We start from the raw sequence: 25,578 nt of genomic DNA on the forward strand, positions 1-25,578 counted from the left end.
GTATATATTTTGCTGGGGGTGGGTGGGTGGGTGGGGCTGTTTAAAAATTGAAGTTCTACAGAGAGTAAGTTGTGTGTTTTGCTTTGAGATTCTGGTGTACTGAATGTTTTTATTTTATTTCTGGTCTACTGACTGTAATAAATAATAATAAATGATAAATAATAAATAAAATATAATGATAGTGATAATGATAATGATGCCATCTATCTGACTGGGTTGCCCCAGCCACCCTGAGTTGTTTCCATCAAATTAATGGAGAACAAAGTATGCTGTGTGCCCACACCAATGGCAGCACATACATGGTCCTGAGCGCACAACTAGTTTATATAAAAAAATCTTGTATACAGCAATTCCATTAAAAATATCAAAGTGTTTGCAACAAATATCTATGCAATAAAAACCATGTAAAGATCTGAAGTCATACAATTACAGAAAATGTTTTATCTCAATTGTTTGAGTAAGCCTGGCAGCATAGAGATGTTTTCAGCAAATCTTTAAAGGTTAAAATGCATGGCGCCTGATGAATCCCTATTGGAAGAGCATTCCATAGGACTGAGCTGATGACCCTAAAAGTTTGGTGAAAACCCTGTTTATATCCTGCTTATATTTGGTTTTTTTCCTGATCATAGTCAGGATTGAGAGAGCTTTGCAATAATTAGCTAACTAAGCAACCCACAAATTTTGCAGCTGGACAATCACAATGCAACAAGCAAACCTAAACTGTACAAAGGAGGTAAATTAGCATATTTGGTATAATTTACAAAGCATGGGGAGGAGGCAAGCGGCTCTGCAGCTTCCCCAAAGCTCCAGCCTCTAATGATAACTGCTACAAGTCTTTTTAAGACCCTTCTCCAGCTTCTAAGAATTTACCATGGACTGGATATTGATTGCACAGAAAGTAAGCAGAGTTACTCAAGATGCTAAGTTCTACAACTGGCATCAAAGTACATGTGCCCACAGTGTGAATGCAGAAGCCATTTTGCCCCCAATCATAATTTCCATGGTTCAGAACTCACTTTGTTTGCTCTGGGTACAAAATGACTAGCTTTATTTCCCCATCTTAGTCTCCACATCCCCAGGAACACCAGAAATGCCACAGTATAATCATAGATAGCCACTTGAGAGCTCATGGGCTGAATCTGACTCCTGGAAACCCTACTGAATCAAAGTGTGGAAGAAATAGGCTGCCTGTTTCATTTGGTGCTGAGAATCTTTACAAGGTATCAGAGAGGTTGAAGATGTATGCGGCCATGTTACTCACCTAACTCTATGCATGTGATTCCAAGAGACCAAACATCTACCTTTCCATCATACTGTCCTTCATCCATAGCTAGGATTACTTCAGGGGCCATCCTACCATGCAGGGATACAAAGAGTGCAGATTACGCAACATAAAAGCAAAAAAAACACACACCACAAGTTGTGGGGTACAATTTCCCCCCACACCCTCCAAGTTATCATCACCAGCACAGCAGCCCCGGAACTTAAAATAATCAGCATGGAGCAAAACTAAGCCATGCTGGGGGAGAAATAACACTAGCCTGCTTAGGAAAAAAAAAACACAACTTCCTCCAGAGGTGATGGTAAGGGAGTATGAGAAGAGCAAAACAAAAGAGAAAGAAAAAGGACAACCTAATGAGTCTGCAACATGCTGGTAGACGGGCGACCCACACCAACCTCAGTGGCATTGTACCTGGAGTCAGCCAGCAGGGGCTGAAAGGGTCCTAAGGCATCAATTTCAGTCTCACCAGAGACGGTGAGTTTTCCCATTGATACACCAACAGTGTTTTCCTGGAGATGCTCAGCCTGGGAGTGCAGCTATGAAAGAAACAAGGGGATCTGGAGCACAGTGGGGAAAGGCGGGGTCTAAGATAAAAAAGGGGGGTAACAAGGCAAGACAGCAGGGAAATCCACACTAGGGACACAACTACACTGCTGGCTTTGGAGAGGGAATACATACATACACACATACATACACATACACATAGAATGCACACATAGAGCTCCTGCAGTCTATGTGCCCCGCAACCCAAACACAGCTTCATGGAGTTGCTTAATATTTATCTATGCAAGAGGTGTCCTTGGTTAGATTCTAGTTTTGCAGACAATTAACAAAGCAAGAGATGGAGAGCAGAAAGTCACCTGGACCAGGGCCGGATTTAGGTTTGATGAGGCCCTAAGCTACTGAAGGTAATGGGGCCCTTTATATGTCCAGCTGTCCTTTGTCAACAACAAAATGTCGCTGTTTTTTGTGTTGAATATATGCTATATGGTAATTTATGGACCTAATAGGTATCTAAAGCCTTTTGCACATAACAAAATACTTATTTTATCAAAGTGATTGTTGTATCGAAATACAATTAAGAAAAAGTATATTAATAGTGAAATATAATTAAGAAGATGTATATTAATAGTGGAATAATTATTAAGTTCTAACTTAAAATCCACATCCAGTTTTTTTCTCCTTTAAGTTTTTTGGGGGCCCCCAAGAGAGTAGGGCCCTAAGTTTTAGCTTGTTTAGCTTATACGTAAATCCGGCACTGACCTGGACACATTCCAAGGGACAAGGAAAACCCAACTCTAACAGTCCCCAGCCAAGTGGAGGTGCTCATGTAACTGAGTGTTGCCTCATTTGAATGTCACCTGAAACCACTGTTGGGCTTAACTATGACTTAAAACAGTGTTTCCCAACCTTTTTTGGGCAAAGGCACACTTGTTTCATGAAAAAAATCTCGAGGCACACCACCATGCCAGATGGGGAAAGGTCACTTTTTACTTATGTAAAAAAAAATAAAAAAATAGTAACAGCATGGAAGGTAATGGTTATCTCTTTGATGTCTGATGGGAGGGCATTCCACAGGGCGGGCGCCACTACTGAGAAGGCCCTCTGCCTGGTTCCCTGTAACCTCACTTTTCACAGTGAGGGAATTGCCAGAAGGCCCTTGGCACTGGATCTCAGTGTCTGGGCTGAACGATGGTGGCGGAGACGCTACTTCAGGTATACTGGACCGAAACCGCTTAGGGCTTTAAAGGTCAGCACCAACACTTTGAATTGTGCTCGGAAAGGTACTGGGAGCCAATGTAGGTCTTTCAAGACTGTCGTTACGTGGTCTCGGCGGCAGGTAGCAGCGCTCACAGCTTACGGACTGCACCGTGTAACAGGTGTCTGGCCCAGCAGCCTAAGGCGGACAAGCCACTGAAACAGGCATTCAGAATCCATTCATTTCATAAAACCTGCAGGGCTCAATCTCTGTGTTTGTGTATGTGTGTGTTTCTGTTTTGCCCAAGGGTCTGGGGGTGGAAGAGAGCTCTTTAGCATGATGCTTTTAAAACAATTAAATTATCAACAAACAAACCTGATGATACGAATAGCAACGTCAGGTGCTACCGGGGGGGGGGGGGAAGGGGGCCTACTCGGAAGTAAATACTGCGTCCAGGCGCAATTAGCGCTGATTTAAGGTGCACCAAGACTGCCTAAAAACCTCACCAAAGATATGCAACAAAGCGCTTCGTTGCAGAGGGGAGAGTTTGTGCACCGTGGAGGCTGGAGGGCTTCTATTCTACATGCGGGGGTTGGGGGGGCGAGGAAAATGTGCTCCGTGGGGGGGCGGGGAAGGCAAGAAAAGGAGCTGAGCTCTAACTATAGGCTCCCACGCTTGAGCACGCCCGACTCGGTGGGGCGGACCACCCTCTCTCCTGGAGGAGGAGGAGGAAGAGGAGGAGGAGATTCCCATCCACGGCGTGGCCTCCCGCGCTCCTGAACGGGAAATCTCTGCAGCCCAAGACTCTCCGCGAGGCAGCTCCTCCCTTCCTGCCTTGAGCCGCCGCCAGCCACGCCCCCCTCCCCAGTTATCTGCTGCCTGCCAAGCCCCGCCCCTCTTCATTGTCCTCCCCTTCTGTTTATTCCCCTTCCTCCATCCCTCGCTTTTTTCCCTCTCTTTCCTTTTTTAAAAAAAATATTTTCTCTTCCCCTTCTTTTTTCCCACCCTTTCTTTTTTCTCTTTCTCCCCCCCTCCCCGCCCTCCTGGGTTAAAGGATTTGAGCAATGGGTCTGGAGGTGGAGCTCGTCGGAGGATTAGCCCGACTCGCCCGCCTCCCTCCCACGGCACACTAGTGTGCCGCGGAACACCGGTTGGGAAACACTGACTTAAAAGACGAACATGTGACATGCAGGTGCACGAAGAGAAAACTGAAGCTGCTTTTGCTCCACCCTCGTTCCTATGCCATCAGGAGGTAAGCTATGGTTTGGCTTAGTGTTACATCTGTGCCTGGGCTCATGGTTCGTCTCTCCCCAAACAAACCAGGATCTGTAAACCAGTAAGAAACTTTGCTTACAGCTCATGGTTTGCTTGTGTCTCTCCAAACCATGAGTCTGGATTCAGGTATAACATTAAGCCAAAACACAGCTTAATCATTGGTAGCACAGGAGCAGAGAAGGAGCAAAGCAGACATGGTTTTCTCCCCATGCACCAGCATACTGGGATTTCACCTTTAAAGAATAGTTAAGCTTAGCTGTGGTTTCAAGCAATACATGAACTGGGCCAGGGCAGAGTAGAGGATAAGAACTGAGCTGCAAAATCAGGAATTCCCCTGTGTAAACTTGGCCTCTACCATGAAGTCACTGGGGCTTTAGGCAAGCCACTCTTAGCCTCTCTTAGCATCTACACTTTGGAGATGAAGATACTGGCCTACCTGGCAGCATATGGAGCATTTAGAACATACTAATATTTATTACACTTTAAACCCCTTATTTCCTCTTCTAGGCATGCAAAACAGTTTTGATATCCTGCAAATTTAGAACATTCAAAATGCAGAGAGAGCCTATTTCAGAAGATTCAGGCCAGAAAAGCCTACCACCCAAAACAGAGATAGGGACACCATGGCCGTCCAGATGTTGTTGGACTGTTGCTCACATTATCCAACACCTGGCAGGTCCCCAGTGTCTGATTTTGCTCTGGCAGGATTGAGTCCCATCACTCTGGTGCTACAGCCAAAAGGCCTTGCTCTCAACTCACAGAAGCTGCCTCATGGGCAGATGGAGCCTGGAGCAGCAGAGCCTTTCCCACACAGAGGAAACCCTACAAAGAAAGGCAAGGCTGTGGTTCCAGGTTGTAGATATAGCTGCTGTTAAGAGCAGAAGAGTGGGTACAGGCAAAGGGCAAGCGGAAGGCACCATCCATTGGAAGGTCAAAGCTGGTAGATGTGAACCAGCAGCACTGTAGGCAATGAAGTTTGTGCTAGAGAAATTTCTGGGAGATTTCCCCATAAGGGATGAGATAAGGGAGATCATAAAGGTACCGATTTCGCTATTGTGGGGGAAGTGGCTTCAATAGTCTTGCAGACGCCTGTAAGAGCCAGTGACAACTGTGTGAGTGTTATTCCCCCTGTGCTCACTGTTTGAAATAGTTGCTGTGCTTTTCCCTGAAAATGCATTTCCCCAGCAACTCAAAATTGAGTAGCACATTGTATGGTATAGGTTTTTTGGGGGGGCGGGGGGAGGGAGAAAGGTTTATATAAAAGGTTAGAATTGTAGTTACAAACTGGATGTGTGTGTGTGTGTGTGTGTGTGTGTGTGTGAATACACAGTCTCACACACATATAAAGCATCCCACGAAAGACTAAACAGAAAGTTACACTCCAGTTTCACTTACCAGTAAGGAGTCCCCACAAAGGAATTGGCAGGAGAGGCTATGGATGCGGACCCAAAATCAGCTAGCTTCACCTGACCTGGCTCAGTTAGGAGAATGTTTCCTGCTTTAATATCCCTTTTGAATAGAAGAAGGAAACCACAAGCATTGTTTCAAAGGGAGTTTCTGTTTAATACGAAATAAACACCCTGCAGCTCAGAGGTCTGTTTTCAGTGCTTCTCATCCAGCCCCCAAACCAAGCACACTCTTCCTTTATTGAAGCTTTGGTGCCAAGGTGAGATACAGGCAAAAGGCAACCCCAAATAACTGGCAGAGCTGCAGCCAAGTTTTCTTCTTAAGCAGTTCATTGTAGCTGTCAGGACACAGGCAAACAGAGTGAGCTGCATGAGAGGAAAACTCTTTGGTTTTATGAAAACAGATGGATTACCACATCCTCTAGCATGGAAGAGTTTAGGCTGAGATTAGTTTGATAGGTGACAGAACATTAGCCTTTGTACAAGATGGTGGGAAACTAGAGGAAGGCTCAGGAAATCTAATATAGTACTGCTGGAAATTTGAAGAGGAAGGAGGAAATCAAAATTGGGCACTGTTGGATGGGGCATTTCTACTAATCTATGGGTTCAATTCTGTTCGTACTGACAATTTATGTATTACATGTATGGTGCAAAGCCCCTGCAAACATCAGTTAGCAAGATGCCATCAGCTCACAACGAAACCAGGCTACCAGTAGTAGTACCAATGTGTTACCCTTCAGATGTTGCTGAACTCCCATAAGCTCTGATCTTTGGACACTCTTGATGGGAATGATAGGAAGCTGGAATCTAACAACATCTGAAGGGTACCATGTTGGCTACCTCTGATTTAGTGGACACAATCCTCAATATGATATTAAAATCACTTTTTTTGTTTTGATTCTATGAATTCTGGAACAAATCACCTTGTTGGATCAGGTTTTCTCAACCTACATAAAATATTACATGTCTCTATATATCCAGCAAAAATAAATAAATCTGTGAGTCACATTTCCTTTTGCATAATAACTTTGTAGTCTGCTAACTATACTATTATTATATCTCACAATATTATAAGCCCCCTTTAAAAAAAATTTTATACCCTGCCCTTCAGTTTCACAACTCTCAGAAAGTTTACAATGAACAAATGAGAACAAGAAAACATGAAAATACATCGCTAGCAAAAAAAAAACACATCTAAAGAAGTATTTTACTGAATTTATGTTGTTTGGCTCCATTGTAAGCAGTTCTATGTGCTTTATTATTATAATGGTTTTAACTGGGTGTGGGTTTTTTTGGAAATTACATATTCTGCACTGGGACCTTATGGTGGAGGGCAGGAAAAAATACTATAAAAAATAATGTAATACATTGTGAAGGGCCCTGGTAATTCAGGACTTTGCAATGTGCAAGAACGATATGAAGCCCAGTCCCAGGGAAAACATTCATAAGTAGAGCACTACAAACTAGGCAGCCCTCTTCCTGGTGCCAACTACTTAACAACTGAAGGTGGGACCACCAAGGGAAGGGCCTTGGAAGACGACTTTAACTTTGAGCAGATTTGCGTAGGAGCAAGTGGCCCTTTAGATATCTATGTCCCAAGCCATATAGGGCTTTAAACCTTGGAGGTGAATCAGCGGCCAATGAAAGTTACTAAGGAATTGCCAAGATGCACTCCCATTTCAGCTGGCCCCAGTCATCAGCCGTATTTTGGACCAACTGGAGTAGCTTTCAAAGCTGTATAAAGCAAAGTGGTAGTCTGCTCTGGATGTTACCAGTGATCAAACAACAGCAGCTGCCTTTCTTTGGCCAGGAGGGGTCACCGCTGGCACATCAACCTCAGCTTATGAAAGGTGCTTCATGCTACAGATACCTCTTGGGTATCCCAAAGACAAAAACTATATCTATACCTGCTCCCAGATAGTGAGTACAATCCTTTGTTAGGGAAGGAGGCAAACAAAACCATTTGAAGCAGTCTGAATATCATTTCCCCCAATCAGATGAATCAAGGCAAAGAAAAGCAGTGATACATAAAATAAAATAAAAAAAGAATTGCATGCTTTTACCTATGTATCTTAAAATGAGAATGCAGGTAGGCCAGCCCCTGCAAGGCACCATCGGTAATGGCAGCAATCTCCACTTCCTGAAGTGGCTTCTTGTGAACTGGATTGGGGGTGGGAGAGAAAAATTGGACAAAAAAATGAGTTTTATGCAATGCTAGGGTAGAAAGGACTGTATATACTACTGCTAGCAGAGCAATAGGGTCAACACAAACAAAAACCCTCTTCTAAGCAGGAGGACAAATGCCTGAGATGGTGATCAACGTAGAAGCAACTGAAAAACGGACCTCTCATATCCCCTGCCATTGTTTTCCTGCTTACAATAATCTCTCTGACTCTGCTAGCCTCAGTTGCCCAAACTGTTTCTGAAACAAGTCCACCCATTCTCTCTGATGCTGCTTATGCCTGGAATTCCATCCTAGAACACCCATGTTGTGCCATATCTCTTCCATCAAGCTTTTTCCTTGAAACCCACCCAGGTGTAGAAATGAAATGCACTTTGCTTCACCCTCCCTTCACATGTTTCCCTCATCATATTTTGTACACCTTTACATATTTATCTCCACTGCAAGAAAGAAAGAGATCAGGGCAGAAAACCAGAGCGATTTTCTCCATGATTTTCTTGTAACTGTAGTTCCTTGTGGAATTAAAATGTGTAAGCACACCTACCTAGGATAAGAGTTAGTGGCTCCTGGGCTAAATCTGGCCTATTGAATGGTGCTATTTGGCTTCCTGGCTGCCAGTCTAAGAGACAAAGTATGCCTATGGATGTGCGGGATATGTGGCAATGGAATTGGGAAGAAGGCCACAGGAAGGAGGGAGAACAGGGCCTGTAATCCTTCCTCCTCTCCATAGCTGGTGCCCAGGCTCACCTCTCTCCAATATCGTATTTGCCTTCCACCACAGTAAATTCCTAACCAAGAACCAAGGAAATGAGAATACAAGTGATGGATTGACATACTTGGCTTACTTTAACCCAACTGTATGCAGACCCAGGATTGTGATCCTAATACTGGAATACTGAAAAGCAACAGCCAGTCAGATGTGATGCATCACACGTGATACATACTACTCATATATTAAACAGGAAAGAATTAGACTGAACTGTGAATCACCTATGAAATCCTCTGTAGGGGAGGTAACTGCCACCACTAAAAGCAAAGCTATGCTGTCAAAGAAGCATGGTAGGAATATTTCAAGGCTTACCTTCCAACAAATCTGAAGCAGATCCTAAGCAGTACTCCATTACTAACTGCAAGAAGCAGAAATAAATGCAGCCATTAAAATAGAGAAGGAATGATAATTCACCAAGCAATATAAGAGCGTAGTGTAAGGGGTGTATCTACACTGAGGACTGTGAAGCCTGGGAAATGTTTTGTGCAAGGTGATGTTTTTCATATGAAGTCTCAACACGACAATTTCCTCAAGCTACAATTCCCAGGATTGTTTGGGCGAAAGCCATGACAGCTAAAACGGTTTACAACGACTTGAAGTTTGCAATGTATTACGCCAAGAGTTTGCAGTGACCCAGAAAACTGAAAGTTCCAGTTTTAGCAAGATTGAGAGCTGCTCCAAGAAACACATGCTAATTTTGGTATGCAATGGCTACAGTAGCCAACTCTCACCCCCCCCCCATCCCATGTACAGTATCAGGCTTCAAGCAGGTGAAGTCAACAGAACATGACAATTTATTTACCATTATTGCGGATTATGGGGTCAACACACAGTGGGATCAAGGTCGGAATTAGGAATTGAATATACAGTTAGCAGAAAGCATATGAGTATTCTACTATGAGGCTGCACAGAGAATGCTCCATATTTGAGCGTGTCCCCCCCATACACACACCGTCAAAAAGCTTCAGTTTTGCCTTCTCCCCATATTGTATTTCTATCTGCTGAAATCTTTCCATCCACATAGAGCATTCGAATGTGCACCACCTCACCTGTACCCTAAAGTGGTACTGACAGGTCAGAGAAACTTTCCCATGTGACTTGAGGGCCGTTTAATCTGGCCCCCAGAGAACAAAATTCCTCCATAGGCAATTCACAACAGCTGTGTTTGGTTTTGTGTGTGTGTGTGTGTGTTTTTGCTATATGTAAACATATAGGAGGGGGGCATCAGTCTGGATGATGCCCTAAGTCCATTCCAGTTTTGGGGATCCTGCATCCAGTGAGGGTTAGAATCTAGTGGAATAGGTTGCTGAACTGGTCAGCAAAGTTTCTTTGTAAGACAATTACTTTAACTAGCAACTTAAGTACCCTGATTAGCATCGAAAAGATTGAGCTAGGTTGTAATAGCTATAGTTAAGTGATGGAGAACAGTAGGCCAACTGGGGCTAGGCTAGAGTGGGGTGGAAGCTGGGGAAGAGAGACATAGAATCATAGAAGCTGTGACTAACGGAGAAGTGAGATCTTTTGGTGGTGGTAATGCTGTGAGGCCCTCCCTCCCAATGCTCAGGTTGTACGTATGTGTGTAAATAAAAGCCATATATCCTAAAGACATCACAGACTATGCTGCCTTTCTTTCAAGGAAACTGAACCCTGATTAAGCATTGGATCCACGGGGGTATCTGTCCGCTCAGACACTGGGGTGGTGTGTAACAATAGCTTGCATATGTTATGATGATACAAAGCATTAAGGGCAGACAAGCCTTCCTAAGCACTCTGGAGGTCCTCGGAGCATCCATGAGGCTGGCCCTAGTTCTCTAATGAGCATCCATTGTATTTAGAAACACATGTCTGTCCTTAAGCAGCAGCACAAACAGTGTGCCAAGACAAGTCAACCCAGCTGCGGACCCCCAACGCCTGTAAACATTTTCAGTTTCCATGCAGTATACCAATGTTAGGATCAGGGCCCGACAGCCTTTAAAGAATAAGTGGCAGCGTGGGATGATTGAAGCAATTCAGCATTGCATCCAGGGAAAAACAGCTTCTTCACAGCCCATAGGACGTGAAATCCAAACAAAGCTTTCACTCACCCAGGCAGTGTTTTCTTTCAAGTAACAACCCTTGTATTCTATGGTGTTGGGGTGCTTCAGCTGTCGTAGAAATCGGACTTCCTTGATAATATCCTGCCATTTCTGTTTTTTTTAAAAAAGAAGAAGAAGAAACTCAGTCTTTAGATCAAACTTGAGAGAAGAGGGGGAAAGAGAAGGTGACAGATGAGCAACTGTTGGTTCCTGCTCTCCTTGAACTGTTTGATCCCAGCCATCCACCGGAAGAACTTGTAACAAAGGACTAAGTACCCAAAATTGCTTATTTCCTGCTCCCTCTCTTTCAATCCCCCTTTCCCTTTCCTTTTTAATTTGTAAGCTTGAGGGGAGTGACTGTCTCGATTTTCTTAATCTGCAAACCACCCTGGGAGCCTTTTTGGCTGAAGGGAGAGGTATAAAAATAAATAATGAAATCATAATTTCTCTATATAGCAAAATAAGAACATTTCCAAGGTGAGCTGGAATCAGAGGCAATTTCACACGGAGTTCCACACCTAGGAAGAACTTAGATTTCTAAGAACCTCAGCTCCCCACCCCTCGTTTGTTTGTTTGTTAGCAACACAAGTAAATTGAAACAAAAGTTTGTCAGCATCTGCTGAAGATGTACAGGCCAAATGGCCTCTTTGCAAGGCTAATAGTTACCAGAGGGCAATCAGATTAAGTCATGCAAATACTGCAGTCAAAACAAAATACGCACATTAAGCAAAGATACATAATGCTGTATATTTAACGGTTTAGCAAAAATCTAAATAATGTTATACAAGTTGTGTGGTTCTAAACACTGCATTTATTGCCTGCGTTGGTCACAAGAATGGATGGGCACTTAGGAGCATTTTAATACATGACACAACTTGACTACTGAATTTGAGGCGCTGGAAAGTAGAAATTCCTATTTGACTCCCTTTTTACAAGGATCTAGTTGTTCCCCATACTGGTATCATTCAGGTGTCAGCAGGCCTTTGAAACATAGTGCGAAAGATATATAATTATTGCTGGCTGTTATACATACAGTATTTTATTGTGCATTTTTAAGTTTTTTAGATTTGTTTAGAACCTGCTTAAGAGAGAAAGGGCAGGAAATAAGATGTAATAACAAACAAAATAAATTAAAGCACTGGACTGAAGAACAGTATTATTGCTGTTATTAAATTTATTACCCACCCTTCACCAATATTCAGTATTAAAAACAGTCAAAAAACAAATTACTGTCATAGGAATAGGGAGGGTCCTGAAAGCACATCTCAATGTGCAATATTAAGCACCAAAATGACAGCAAGTTAAACCAAACACGACTCAAAAGGTGCAGAACTACCACAGAATGGTGGCAGAAATTCCAATTTCTGGGTGGGAATGCTGGAGATCTGTACAGCAGCTCACATAAGGCTGAAGGAAACCTGCATGAAGGATCTAGGTGGATGAGCAATTACATGGTGTTAGAGGTCAGGGAACTTGAGGAGACGGGATGGAAGAGAGCCCAGGAGTAAAAGAGATTGTGCTGTGAAGTGCTGGACTATGACCAGGGAGACCCAGATTCAAATCCCCCTTCAGCTATGAAGTAAACCAGGTGATCTAGTGCTGCTTACCATGTTTCAGTGACCCTAGCCACAATTGGGGGAAGTGGGGAGAACCCAGTAAGGCTTCTCTGAGCTTACAGAAGGAATTGCAGGATAATAGCGTAATATAATGAAGGTGATGGGGAACATCATACAAGTGCTGAGTAGAGTAAGGGTTGCATTGCTACGTGGTGTGGAAAAGTAAGGAAGGACTGGCTTTCAAACCTTCACATGAAGGTCTCCAGAGATTTCTAGCTTAGTACACTCTTGTTTAGTACATTTTCAAAATTCTAGTGTTCCAAGTAGCTTACACTGAGGAATGCAGAATCTGTGGCCCTCCAGAAGCTGTTGGGACTACAACCTCTATAATCTCTGACCATTGGCCATGCTGGTTGGGGCTGATGGGACCTGCAGTCAAACAACACCTGGCGAGCTACAGTTTCCCTACGTGGTCTACATTCCCACTTCACTTTATTAACCAGTAAATGCTGGTCCAGTTTTACTTTATTTTCAAAGTGTCTCTCTGCAGAAGTAGGTAATATACTTGTAAACCACTCCGAAGCCTATTATGGCATTAAGAAAAACAAATTGCTTTAAAAAAACCCAGTAACACACAATGGCGTTTCCGTGTGCGGCTCTGGCTCGCCAGAGCAGCGATGTCACGCTGGCCACGTGACCCGGAAGTGTCTCCGGACAGCGCTGGCCCCTGGCCTCTTAAGTGAGATGGGCGCACAACCCCAGAGTCTGTCAAGACTGGCCCGTACGGGCAGGGGTACCTTTACCTTTACCTTTAACACACAATGGAACGGCCTGCTTTGCTGTTGTAACACAGAGGCATTTGCAGAGTTGCTTTTGTCCTTCTTACCTCATTTGTTTGCTTCCCACTGTAGGACATCTTCTTGATTGCCACCACCTCATTCGTGCGGGCGTTGGTGGCCTGGAAATTTGGGGGGGGGGTAAAAGGAGGAGAAAGAAAGAAAGAAAGAAGTAAGACGTTTTCTCATTTCCCTCCTAAACTCAAGGAAGCCAATTGATCAAGGAAAGTCTCTTCCTCACAAAGAATTTTTAGTACAGTGGTACCTCAAATAACAAATGCCTCAGGTTACAAACGCTTCAGGTTACAAACCCCACTAACCTGGAAGAGTTACCTCAAGTTGAGAACTTTGCCCCAGGATGAGAATGGAAATCATGCACCGGCAGCGCAGTGGCAGCAAGAAGCTCCATTAGCAAAAGCACGCCTCTAGTTAAGAACAGTTTCAGGTTAAGAACGGACCTCCAGAACAAATTAAGTTCTTAATAGAGGTACCACTGTACTGCATTAGGCGTCATGCTAGGTGTCAGCAACACAAAATCTACTGCAGAAGTAGTCCAAATTCTGCACAGGTCTGCTAAACTATCTGCCTCCGGAATGGCATTCCACAGAAACAATGCAGATGGCAGTACCACTTGCCAAAGCCCAGCATCTTTCAATCAGTACTGAAATATTAGCCTTGAAATCTCCTACTGTTCTCTCCTTAAAACCTTAAGAAGGGCCATACATTCTATCACTAAGCTGCTTTGTTGGGTGGGGAAGCACAAGTGGCAGCAGACCCATACCCCTCTATGCCACTGTGCAAGGATGGGCAGTAACAGGCTGGAAGTGGCACATGTCTCTCACCCGTTGCTTTTGGCATGGTCAGTACCATTTCCTGCACAAACATTTGACATTCCACCAAGTAAGCTTACTAAAAATCACCACGGTAGGCTAGACGCTGTTCAAGAGTCAGCAGTTTGCCCTCAAATCCACAAAGACCACGCTATCCTCTCTTGTGTTCCAATAATTAAGATCAGCTAAATGAACATTCTTGGTTATAGTTACTGGTAGGTAGCTGTGTTGGTCTAACGTAGTTGAAGCAAAATAAAAAAATTCCTTCCAGTAGCACCTTGGAGACCAACTAAGTTTGTTATTGGTATGAGCTTTCGTGTGCATGCACACTTCTTCAGATACACACTTCTTCTTGGTTATGTCATCCAAAGGGCAAGGACAATGCTCAAAAGTTTTTCCAGCAGTTGTGAAATGCCCTTCCCTGTGAAGACTCAACAAACTCTGTGCCAGCCCTAACACCCTTCCATAGCACTGCAGAAACCTCTGCCTAGGCTCTTGGAAACTGGGGTTAAGTTATTGGGCAGCATCAGAGTTGGCAGTAGGAAGCAGGGCAAACAGACTGGCATGCCAAGCAGAATCTTGTTTCTCACAATGGCTAGCTGGATGCCTGTGGGAAGCGTAAAAGAAGGCAAGAACCTCTCCAGCTATTATCCCCCAGCAACTGGTACCCAGAGGAATGGTGCCATCACAACTCACAGCTACTGATGGCGTCATCCACCATGGATTTGTCTAACCCCCTTTAAAGCCAACTGAGTTGGCAGCCCTCACATATTTGTGACTGTGAATTCCACAGCAGGTTCCACAGCTTAACTATGGACCATGCAAAGTACTTCCTTTTGTTTGTCTTAAATCATTTAACATTCAGCATCTTTGGATGACCCCAGGTTTACCTATTATGAGAAAGAAAAGCTATCCACTTTGTCTACACTGCATTTTTTTTAACATTCCAAAATAATAATACAAAGCAGTTGTCACTTTTCCTTACAAGGCAGTTGTTCCAGACCTCAGATCATTTTGGTTGCCCTGTTCGGCACTTTTGCCCACTCCACAGCATCTACAACTGTCCACAGCATCCCATGCGCTGTCACACCACAGATCTGAACAGAGATATTACAACTCCAACAGTTTTATATTTGACCCCTTTCCTAATTATCTCTAGCACATAATTCACCCTTTTCAAAGCTGTGGCACACTGGATCAACCTTTTCATTGTGCTATCTGCCATGACCCCAAGATCCCTTTACTGGTCAGTCACCGCCAGCTCAGATCCCATCAATGAATATATAAAGACAGGATGACTTATTCTTTTTTTGCTCACTTCCCTCACCATTTCACTGAACTGTCTTTGCCATTTTATTACCTGCTTTTGGAGAGGTTATTTCAGAGTTCTTCACAATCCCATTTTTGTTTTTACCACCCTGAATAATTTGGTGTTATCAGCAAAGCGGGCAACCTCACAGCTCTCCCTTAACTCTATGTAATTCTTGGTCTCCATCAATCAAATGTTGCTCAGAATGAACAGCCAGGTAAGAATACCAGGCTTTTAAGGGTCAGGTGAGAGGCATCCTGCATCGCCAACCAAGAGCCACTGAGGCAGCACTACCTCCTTCTGCCCAGTTGCACTGTTACACTGGATAGCGAGTCTGTGGCTCTTCCTGCTGGCAACCTTTAATGGGGATAGAAAGCCTTGCTGCCAGAGTCCCCAGTTCAATATTCTCAGCACTCCAAAGGTTGGGGGTTGTGTTATTAAAAGGGGGAGGGAAGATGATTTAATTAAAGAAAATGTAAATGTAAAGGGTCTTGCTGCAATTCTTAGTTGTCACCCATCCTATGCCTTCAAGTAGAAATTCAAATAAAACAGAACATTGGAAAGTTAACAGCTTATGTTTCAAAAGTGCTATTTATTGGTTCAAGTGAGTCAGTGGTTCTATATTATTCTGCTAATAAAAAAAATGAAGCTTTAGTTGAAAGCCTCCCAAAGTACTTTCTGCAATGCCAGTAACATCTGATGTTTTTTTTCCACACCAGCTGCTTAAAATAAGCCGTGCCTAGCTCCAGAAGAAGCTGACAAAGGTGTGGCTATAGACCGCTTGGTGTGATCTCCTTGGCTGGGAGGAGGAGAATTGCTCCCCGCAGAACACTCTTCCATGGTGTTGTCTGGTGGAGCTTTAAATGATTAAAGCAGCAGGGCTCTCTCTACTTTCCTTGAAGGACTAATCCACAGCCTGAGACATCTTGCAGTTAAATAACAGGCTCAGACAGACTGTAAGTAATGCTGTGCGGCAGGCTGCTTTAAGTGGAACTGCCTCGTTTTCAAGGAATGCTACATCACTGCCGTAACACAGAGAAACTAATAAGTTCAATCTACTTCATTTATAAAACTGGGTCAGCTTCATTAGATAGCACATAAGCAGCCATCTTTTGCATCTGGAAGCATCCAAAGCCGACTGTGTTGCGATGCGAAGCTCTTTTTAAAAGCAGAGGTAGCTAGCTTGTAGTCCAAAAGTGTTTGAAGGGCCATAACTCCCATCAATTAATCATACTGGCTGAGGAACTGAGGGCAGCGGTTGGCATCCGTCTGTCTCAGGAGACAATGGAAGGGTGTACCTTTGGGGATGAGGTCAAACGCTTGGGAGTTACAGCGCCTGCTGTGGCTGCAGAGGCCAATAAGGGAGAGACGTGTTTTGTTCCAGCTAGGGCAGATAAAGGCGTCCAGCTGTGCTGATGCAGGTGTGCCATGGCATAATAGTCCAAAAAGACCTGAGGGGGCCACAAGTTAGCCACCTCTGTTTTAAAAACATTTGAATTTATTTTTATTATTTAAATGAGGAGTTCAGTGAGGTCCCTAATCCAGGTCCCTAATCCAAATCTAATCTCTGCCAGGAACTCAACTGATAGCCCACACTTCTTATTTGCGATCAGGAGATCACCAACTCACGTGAACACACACGCGTGCACACACACACACAGTGTAAATTTGTGTTCATCCTTCAGGAAGAATCATCATCAGAAGTCTTCTGAGCAAGATATCTTTCAGTCAGATGGAGATGCTGCTCTTGTCTGCTTTTTGGGTGGCCATCTGGAATATTTTGTAAACTCGGTGGCTCAAGGGCCAAGCTATAAGCCTGGCAACAAACATGGGTCCTGGAACTCCTTAGTAAATGCTTCCCTATGGTGAATCAGCAAGGGGAAGTAGTTGTACAGGCGAGAAATGGGAGGTGTGTTATCTGCTAAACCCTTCTTCCATGCACCACAGTCCCCCTGCTTTTCCTTCTCTACTTTTAAGGTTAAGCATATAACTCCATACACCATTTCTCCCTTGTCAATGGGATCCATCACTCTACAACAGAGAAGCAGAGGCCAGAGTTCCCACGTGCATGAGTTACTGTCGAAACATATCACACACACACGTTTGTGTATAAAAAACAGCAAAGCAAACAAGCAACAATAAAACCTAGAAATAAAACTGTATACATTTTCTTTCATAGGCGCCGACTCCATGGGGCCTGAGGGGGCCCGAGCCCCCTCAAAAATTCGTTTGGGGGGGCTCTGCCCCCCCAATAATTTAAAAAAATTATTAGTTATATTATGCTTTGTAAAATCACAAAATTATGTTGGTATTTTTTATTTTCCTTGTTTGACGATAGTTACCTTTAAAAATACATTCAGTAATGAGTTAAAACAAAGCCACTCCCGATCTAGAGAGGGGGTGGGGTTGCGGGCTCTCGACCCATCAACAATCTCGCGGGGCTGGCGTCAGCCCTGCGAGAAGTGGGGATTCCCCCTAGCTCATTAATATTCACCGCCCACGGCGGCAGCCAATCGGCTGCCGCAAAGGGCGGGCCCTCACAGGTTCACTTAAGGTCGGGGAAGCCCGGGGCTCGCCCCTTTCGTTCCCCCAGCAGCAGCGGTTTGGAGGTCTTGGGCCCCCCCAATATTTTTTATAAGTCGGTATGGGCCCCCGCCCCCCCCAATATTTTTTATAAGTCAGCGCCCCTGTTTTCTTTATATGCATAATGGATGCCATTTTGGAATTGTGGAGAAGGGAGAGAAGGGTATAAACAGCTTTGACTATGAAGGAAAACCTCTTCCTCAAGCGAAACGTGCTTAATGCTATGAAAAGAGATATTTACTTTGTTTTGCAGAGAATGGGATATTAAGCAAAAACTACTTACAAAGTAAACCGCTCCAAAACTTCCATGTCCAATTTCGTGTAAACCCACAAATAGTTCCTGAGGATCATCTTTGTAGAACAGGTCAGCTGCATCTGGGTCTTTTGGCACCCCTTTGCGCATGGTGAACCGTATTAGGACCTTGTTCCCACCTCCAGTTCCCAGTCAGTTTCTTCCCTCATTGACAATGGAGTCCTTAGGTAACAATTCAGAACCTGGGGGACGGGGGGGGGGGGGAGAAATTTGTAGACAATTGAAATCACTGGAAGTATTTAAATTTGTTTAACTCAGGTACCTTCTCTACAGATTCAAGAAAGCAACTTTTAAGGAGATAATTTTTCCATGTTCCCCAAAGACGAGGATGGGGAACCTGTGGCACTCCACACATTGCTAGACTCCCAACTGCCATCATCCTTGACTATCGGCAACAATGGCTGTGGCTGATGAGAGTTGGAGACTAACAATCAATCTCTGGACAGCCGTACGTTCCCCCTCCTTGGGAAGTTCTGTTTAACTGTTAAACAGATGTTTTTGAGAGCATTTGGTTTGTTTATTTAAATCTGAAATATTTGTATCCTGCTTTCCTGCCTGAAAACAGGCCTTCACGGCAGCTTAATAAAAACAAATCCATCCATACAAAGGTGTTGTTGTTTTTTGGTTGGGGAAGGCAGCAATGACAGAAAGAGACACCCTGTTCCCAGCTGTGGCTTTTAAAAATGTTCCACAGTGACCACATGGGAAAATAGCCCCCCTCCCCCAGTTTTGTGTCTGAAATTAGGGCACTTCCTCTTAGGCAGCTGGTTCATGGCTCTATCCAGCAGCAGTGGTGACTGAAAAAGTGGAAGGAATGAGGATATTCAAATGTCCACTCCCCTGGCCTTAAATATTTCTGTTGCTGATCCAAGTAGTGCTCTTGCGGTTTAAAAAGCATATTTTGTAGAAGGCGGGGTTGTTTTATTTCCAAACAAGCCTTTTCATGATACAATCCTCTATAAATAATACTGTAGTCCAAATGCCACTCAAACAGCAAGTCCTTAAGACACATGTGCTTAGGAAGAAAAAAAACCACTGCCGCTGTGCAGAATCCCTTAAAATGTTAGAGAAGTGTTTTTTCCTCCTTACAAGTGTATAAGTTAACAAACAAAAAGCGATCAGGGTTGCGGGGAAGAGGATTGTAATCCTTCCAGCTTGGGACATGGAACCAATCAACATTTTAAAAGACTGCAGGATACAAGGATTGAAAAAAAGGCTTAATTAGAGCTGGGCAAAGTAAGAATTACATCACACCACTGAACTGGGGCAACTCACCTGCTATAAATCTGATAAGCATTTGAATCAGAAACTCAAGGAAGGATAAGTTTCTAAAGTCAGGTAAACTGGCCAGGTACTTAGGAAAATAAAGACACTTTGGGGAAAGTGATAAATATAAGTTGCTGACAAGTGCGCCAAAGCCCCAAAGACAGGGCAAATATTTTGTGTGTGTGTGTGTGTGTGTGTGTGTGTGTGTGTGTGTGTGTGTGACAGATAGTGGGTCTGTGGGGCCCACAACCTCTCTGTGTCTCCCCTCTGCCCCCTCAATGAGTCTGCCACCACCCCTTTTCTTTATCATGGTCCTATCATCTGGCCATCCTCTACCAAAGGGGTAAGCAGACATCAAGATCTACTTCAGCTTTTACTAAAATGGTTTTGCAGTCGGGCCACCAACTAGCTAGGTGCAAAATGGTTGCTGCAAGGATATGCAAAATGGTGGCTCAGGGAGAAGTGCCTTACCTACTGCACCTCATAAGCTACATACTAGGGATGACCTGAAAATGCACAAATATGCACCTGTCATACTGAAAGCCTAGAAAAGAAGAGACGTGCCCTTTTGTAGCAAACAACTGATAGCAAGAAAGACTTGCAGAGCCACTGCAAGTCATCTAGCAATTTAGTAATAATAAATTATCCACTCTTCACTGTAAGGTTCCTGGGGGTGGGGTTACAGAAAACCAGAACCATCTAGATCCCTCTTCCACCATGTTTTGTTAGGGTGTCTCATGGGACACATGGGTGCAGTGTTAAAAGGATGGGGCCTTCATGGTGCTGACATTACCATCCTTTTGGTGCTGGGTTATGTAGAACTTATTCCAGCCATTTGAGGAAATGTGAATGTCATGCTTATTGCTGTTTCTGTTATATATTTTGGAGTTCTGTTGTTTATTATAGACTGTTGTTTTTAACAGTCTACACAAGTCACCGAGAGAACTTTTGTATGAGACAACAAATAATGCTAGCTTGACTGAGATGGGAACCACTACTAAGAGCGGCATACGGCAGGTGACTCTTCTAGCGTTGGACTGACGAGCAACTTAACTGACAAACACTGCTATGTACTTGTACTATTAACTTCATTCTAAACAAGCCTAATGCACAAACAACAGATAAACAAACAAGGTTTTTTCCCTGGATTACTGTTGCCACAACCATATTGTACTAACAACCCTATATTGTCTATCGGGGTAAAAGTTTTTTTCTTTGTAAAGTACACTTGTTTACAGCTGCACCCATTTAATTAATATTTATTCGTTATATTTCTGAACTGCTACATAGTGAAACTCTAAGCAGCTAATAAAATTCAATAACACAGAAAACTGAAACAAAGCAAGCAATACAAACCATATTTATTATGTAAAATCCAGCAGCTTGCTCAAAACCCTGAGATTTCTAGCTGCCAGTGTTGAACAAGAGCCACATGTATGGAAAATGAGGGGCAACCGGAGGGTAGGGTGGGGATTTAAAGACCATTTATATTATAAAATATTTTGAACCTAGAAGTTGCATGGATGGCAGTTGTAGGGTCTGTAAAATTTATGATTTTTGGTCACAGATGTTCTTGTTATTTTTAAACACATAGCATTGTCAGTCTCATCCATTATGGAGCTGGGGGACTGAGGAAGTGTCTCCATCTTTAGGGTCTTTATCACAGAGATAGGCTGCAAAAGAGGAAATTCAGCATACCTGGGTAACTATAGCAATAAGCATACTCTATGGTCCAGGCTCATTTCAGTAGAAATGTTAGGTCTCCTTTTCTGTTGTGTCTTTGGGCTCTATATACTCTTGCCTTCCAACCTGAGGAGTGGGGGAAACAGAAGTAATTAAAACAGATAAATACATTCTACAAATGAGCAGTTCCTGGTCTGCAGAGCTGGCCCCTAAACCATTTTTGACCCAACTGCAGCTGGTGCCAATTAACCATTTCCCTGATATTTGTCCTCCCACTCTTTGGGTCTCAACTGACACATCTTCCAGAAAACAAGGCAAAACTTTATCCTCACCTCTGGTCAAAACACAAGGCAGCAATTACTTACCTTCCTGTAAACAGCGAAGCAGGAGCCTAGAGGGAGGGGCTGGCCTTCACAGCACCAAAGAATACGGTAACCTCAAGCCTCCAAGCCTACACATATTTTCAACAAAAACTATTTTGCTGGCCTCCATGTGAAAACTATATGTACTTACATAGATAAAGAACATTAAAAAGGAGCCCTGAAAACAATATTCATGTAAATGGCAGTTTCTCCTTCCAGCTAAAGCCTCTGCATACACCTGCCCACCTCGATACAGTACACAATTCTATACTGTGTCCCATGTTGGGTCTATAGACAGGGTACAACAATATTAAAATACTTATCAAAACATAAAAATACAGGAAGAAAATGCAACTGAAAGACTAGGGCAGAGTTAAAACAACATATTGAGATCAAGGCCTAGGCACACAAGTGTGTGTGTTTTTAAAGCAACCTAAATGTCATTAATGCAGACACTCATCTAAGCTCAGAGGGAAGGAGTTTCCATACTTCCGGTGCCACCACAGAAGAGGCCCTCTCTCTTAACTGGTCGCTAACCATAGACTGCATCATGGACAGGAAGATCTCATCAGCTGATCATCAAAATGATTGAGGAACCTCAGTTCCAGGGGACAAATGCAGCCCTCCAAGTCCTCTCTATTGGGTCCTCAGGGCTCCGTTATCAAGGTAATTTTGCACAACAGACAAACACTAAAAATTTTCTTTGTTGCAGCATTCCTTTACCCAAGGAGTCAACTCCGCTGACATCCAGCAGTGTGACAGATAATAGTTTTGTCTACAACAATCCCTGGCCAGTTGGACATCAATCCCTGGCTGCTTTGCACATCAGCAGCAGTGAAAATAAGCAGTTATGGATGTAGCCTGTAAGGTCTAGTAAATGGACAAGGCTTAATGTAAGTTTTGAGCTTCTTTCTTTTGTATGCTGATCTGAATATTTGTTGAATAAGAGGGGCAGGGTAGAAAATGCTTTTGGGTGCTATTTTCTGTCTGGCATGGAGATATAACCGAAGCTATTTTTCAGTTAAACTGTCTTTTTCAATGAAAGAAAATAAAACAGGTTGGGGGAGCTAAAGTACCTGCAAGAGACTTTACATACTTGCAGGGCTTCATATTCTACAATTAACTTGAACCATGCACACATGCACCTGGGACACGGGTGGCGCTGTGGGTTAAACCACAGAGCCTAGGACTTGCCGATCAGAAGGTCGGTGGTTCAAATCCCCGCAACGGGGTGAGCTCCCGTTGTCCGGTCCAAGCTTCTGCCAACCTAGCAGTTCAAAAGCACATCAAAGTGCAAGTAGATAAAGAGGTACCGCTCCGGCGGGAAGGTAACCGGCGTTTCCGTGCACTGCTCTGGTTCGCCAGAAGTGGCTTAGTCATGCTGGCCACCCGGAAGCTGTCTGCGGACAAACGCCGGCTCCCTCGGCCAATAAAGCGAGATGAGCGCCGCAACCCCAGAGTCAGTCACGACTGGACCTAATGGTCAGGGTTACCTTTTACCTTTACCTATGCACACATGCAGTGTCCTGTTAACAAATTAATTGGATACAGCCTTTTTTGTCACTGGGAGAAGGTGCCAACTGTGCACTGGTGCAATAAAGGCAAGCGCCTCTTTTACACGGTACTGGTGCATACATAAAATGCACACTCAGCTGTAACATATGAAAAAGCCCTTTCAGTGACAATTCCAAACTATTGAGAGCCAAATATTTTTCAGCAACAAACTCACTTGCCAGCTTCAGCAAGCTGCTATTCTCTCAGCTTCAATTTTCCACTTGCAAAAGGGGACCACACCTTTCAGGTAAGGTCTGTTCTGAAAATTGCTGAATACACACGAATCACTTCAAACACTCAACACATTATTGTTATCATTATCCTTACACTTACTGAGATCATATAGCATCCGAGCCCTTTTAGCACACTAGAAATAAAATTTAAAATATCTTTATTATTTATTAAAGCCTTACTGCAAGAGACACATGGCTGCTCTGAGCTGATTTGCAATGTTTAATTTACTGGCCCCTAATAAACCTGAGCATCTGTTTCCATGTAAAGCCTTGCCCCAGCCAAATAATGCTGCTGTTGTTATGTCTATTGAAGGACAATTGTTTGAAGACTGCAAAGCATCTGACAGCATGACTAAGGATGCATCCACAGATGGCAGCTGCCCACACTCCTGGCTCAGCGCTGTAGCACACAACCATAGTGCATCCAGGAAACTCAGAAACGTTCCCTTCGACATAGTCCCTACCCTTCCTAGAAGATGACAGCTATTCATGGATCAGACCGATACTCATCAGCCATGTGGATCAGCAGTGGGATCAGGGAAGGCTGAAGAACAGTACACACTTGCATGGTGTGAAAGCAGCATATTCAAACCACCCACAGAAAACACACTTGCAGACCATTTTCCTGACTATCAACACCTTGCAAATTGCAGGAGAAACGGGTCATTCAGTGGCCAAGCCAAAATCGTGGAATACCTGACAAGATGAACTTGGCCCTCTTAAGCTTTTTTGCTGGCTGGTAAAAGTTTTCCAGTTATGGCAAGAGACTACCTTGCCAGACAGATTATTCTTATGTCATAAAAGCATTCTCAGATGATAGTCCATCTGCCAAGCCTATATACATTTTTGGCCGATTTGTTTTTTTTAGAGATTGTTTAAGTTTGTACTGTAATTGTTGTAAGCTGCTCTGAGTGATGCAGACACATTCGAAGGGTGGGGCATGATGTTTTTCTCAAGAGAAACATAATTTTGGGGTTGGACAGGTCTCCTGGCAGAAAAATACTGTACAAAAAAAAACCCCGTTTCTAGTTGTCAGCATCTTCTACTTGAAGACAAGTCCTTAGTTTTGAAGGCTGCAATATTTACCATTTCAATGTGTACCCTTGCTTTTCAGCCTAGCAGTTCTCAAAAGTATTCAATATGATAAAGTATCCCATTTAAAATTAAAACAAAGCCAGCAAATTAACCAATTCAAAATCGGCCTGCTGAAATCAGGTTTGAAAGAAGCATTTTCTAGTAGCCAATAGAATAAGTTGTGGGGTATGTAATGCCCAAGACAGTTTATCCAGTTTGAAAATGGACCCACACACCCAAAATGGTTGGTGATCACTGCAATATGGCACTTCCCTTATGTTCTTTCCGGTAACAAATATTCATAGAATTATAGAGGTGCAAGGGACTCTGAGGATCATCTAGTCCAACCCCCTGCAATGCATGAATATTCTGATCAGAAGAGCCAATACTTTCCACATGTGGCTCTGTCCATGGATTCTCTCCATATCCACCCATAATACCAAAGGGATGGTTATTTCTGAAATCGAAAGATGGCAACCACCACACATCAGCTTCACAGTATTAGGACTGATCAAAGGTGATTCAGAACCTACTTCAAACAAAGCGATGACTTGGCCAATTTGTTAAATAAACCGAAACCAGATTGGTTTATTCTCAAGTGGTCCATTCTAAAAATTCCTGTTCTGTCCTTACAGCTAGTGGCAGTAGTTCATTGTGTTGACATGACATGCACTGGAAGTCATATACAGGTATTGCTTATCACTTATTTTAGTTATAATCCATCTTTTATTTCTGTTATTGCACATTGTTCTAAAAATCTTAAAAAATTAATACTTGAAGGGTAAAGAATATGCTTTCTCAATGTTTTAGAAGTTGAAATGATAGTGGGAGTTCCTCCTAACTTGGAGGGCAAAAATCAATAGTGAGCACAAAATTTTGGTTAGCTACTGGGGGCACACCACAGAACACCCACAACATTACCTTGTTGACACACATTGCAGGGGAAGCTGTCTCCAGAGGGAACTTGGCCACAAGCAATATTCTTATTGAGAAATCCTTGATAGCCACCTGAGGAACCCCAGGGTTGCTCAAAATGCAGGTTGAGATCCATCCACTACTCAAAGGGAAAGATGAACTCCACCAATCAGAAATAACAATCCTGCAATGAAGTATGTGATGTGGTGGAAGGTATTCCTACTAATTTTCCCAGAGATTCTCTCTTATCACCCCATGAGCATGTAAAGAATTCAAGGCCAAGTTGTATTTAGGAATAATGGATTGTGTTGACGGGCCATTAATACTGCTTCACAAGTTTGCAGTCCTTTTCTCCAGTGCAGCACCTCATCAGAAC

General features: G+C 43.4%; 1 protein-coding gene across 4 annotated transcripts in view; it reads right to left on the minus strand.

Annotated features, from left to right (window-relative positions):
• Window positions 1-25,578, minus strand: part of TAOK3 (TAO kinase 3) — a 119,375-nt gene that overhangs the window by 68,878 nt on the left and 24,919 nt on the right. For 3 of the 4 annotated variants that reach the window (XM_081892290.1, XM_081892288.1, XM_081892289.1), the window contains exons 2-9: window positions 21,080-21,190; window positions 18,086-18,297; window positions 13,131-13,202; window positions 10,698-10,799; window positions 8,926-8,971; window positions 7,726-7,822; window positions 5,652-5,765; window positions 1,262-1,353 (exon numbers count right to left, since the gene is read on the minus strand). In XM_081892290.1, the coding sequence (XP_081748416.1) occupies window positions 1,262-1,353; window positions 5,652-5,765; window positions 7,726-7,822; window positions 8,926-8,971; window positions 10,698-10,799; window positions 13,131-13,202; window positions 18,086-18,205 (643 nt within the window). In that variant the 5' untranslated portion in view covers window positions 18,206-18,297; window positions 21,080-21,190. Of the gene's footprint in view, window positions 1-1,261; window positions 1,354-1,693; window positions 1,819-5,651; window positions 5,766-7,725; window positions 7,823-8,925; window positions 8,972-10,697; window positions 10,800-13,130; window positions 13,203-18,085; window positions 18,298-21,079; window positions 21,191-25,578 lie in introns of those variants that run through there. The other variant, XM_081892291.1, reaches the window with a different exon arrangement.

The sequence above is a fragment of the Podarcis melisellensis genome, assembly GCF_964234715.1.
Source record: "Podarcis melisellensis genome assembly, chromosome: 16".
In the NCBI taxonomy this organism is placed as follows: Eukaryota; Metazoa; Chordata; class Lepidosauria; order Squamata; family Lacertidae; genus Podarcis; species Podarcis melisellensis.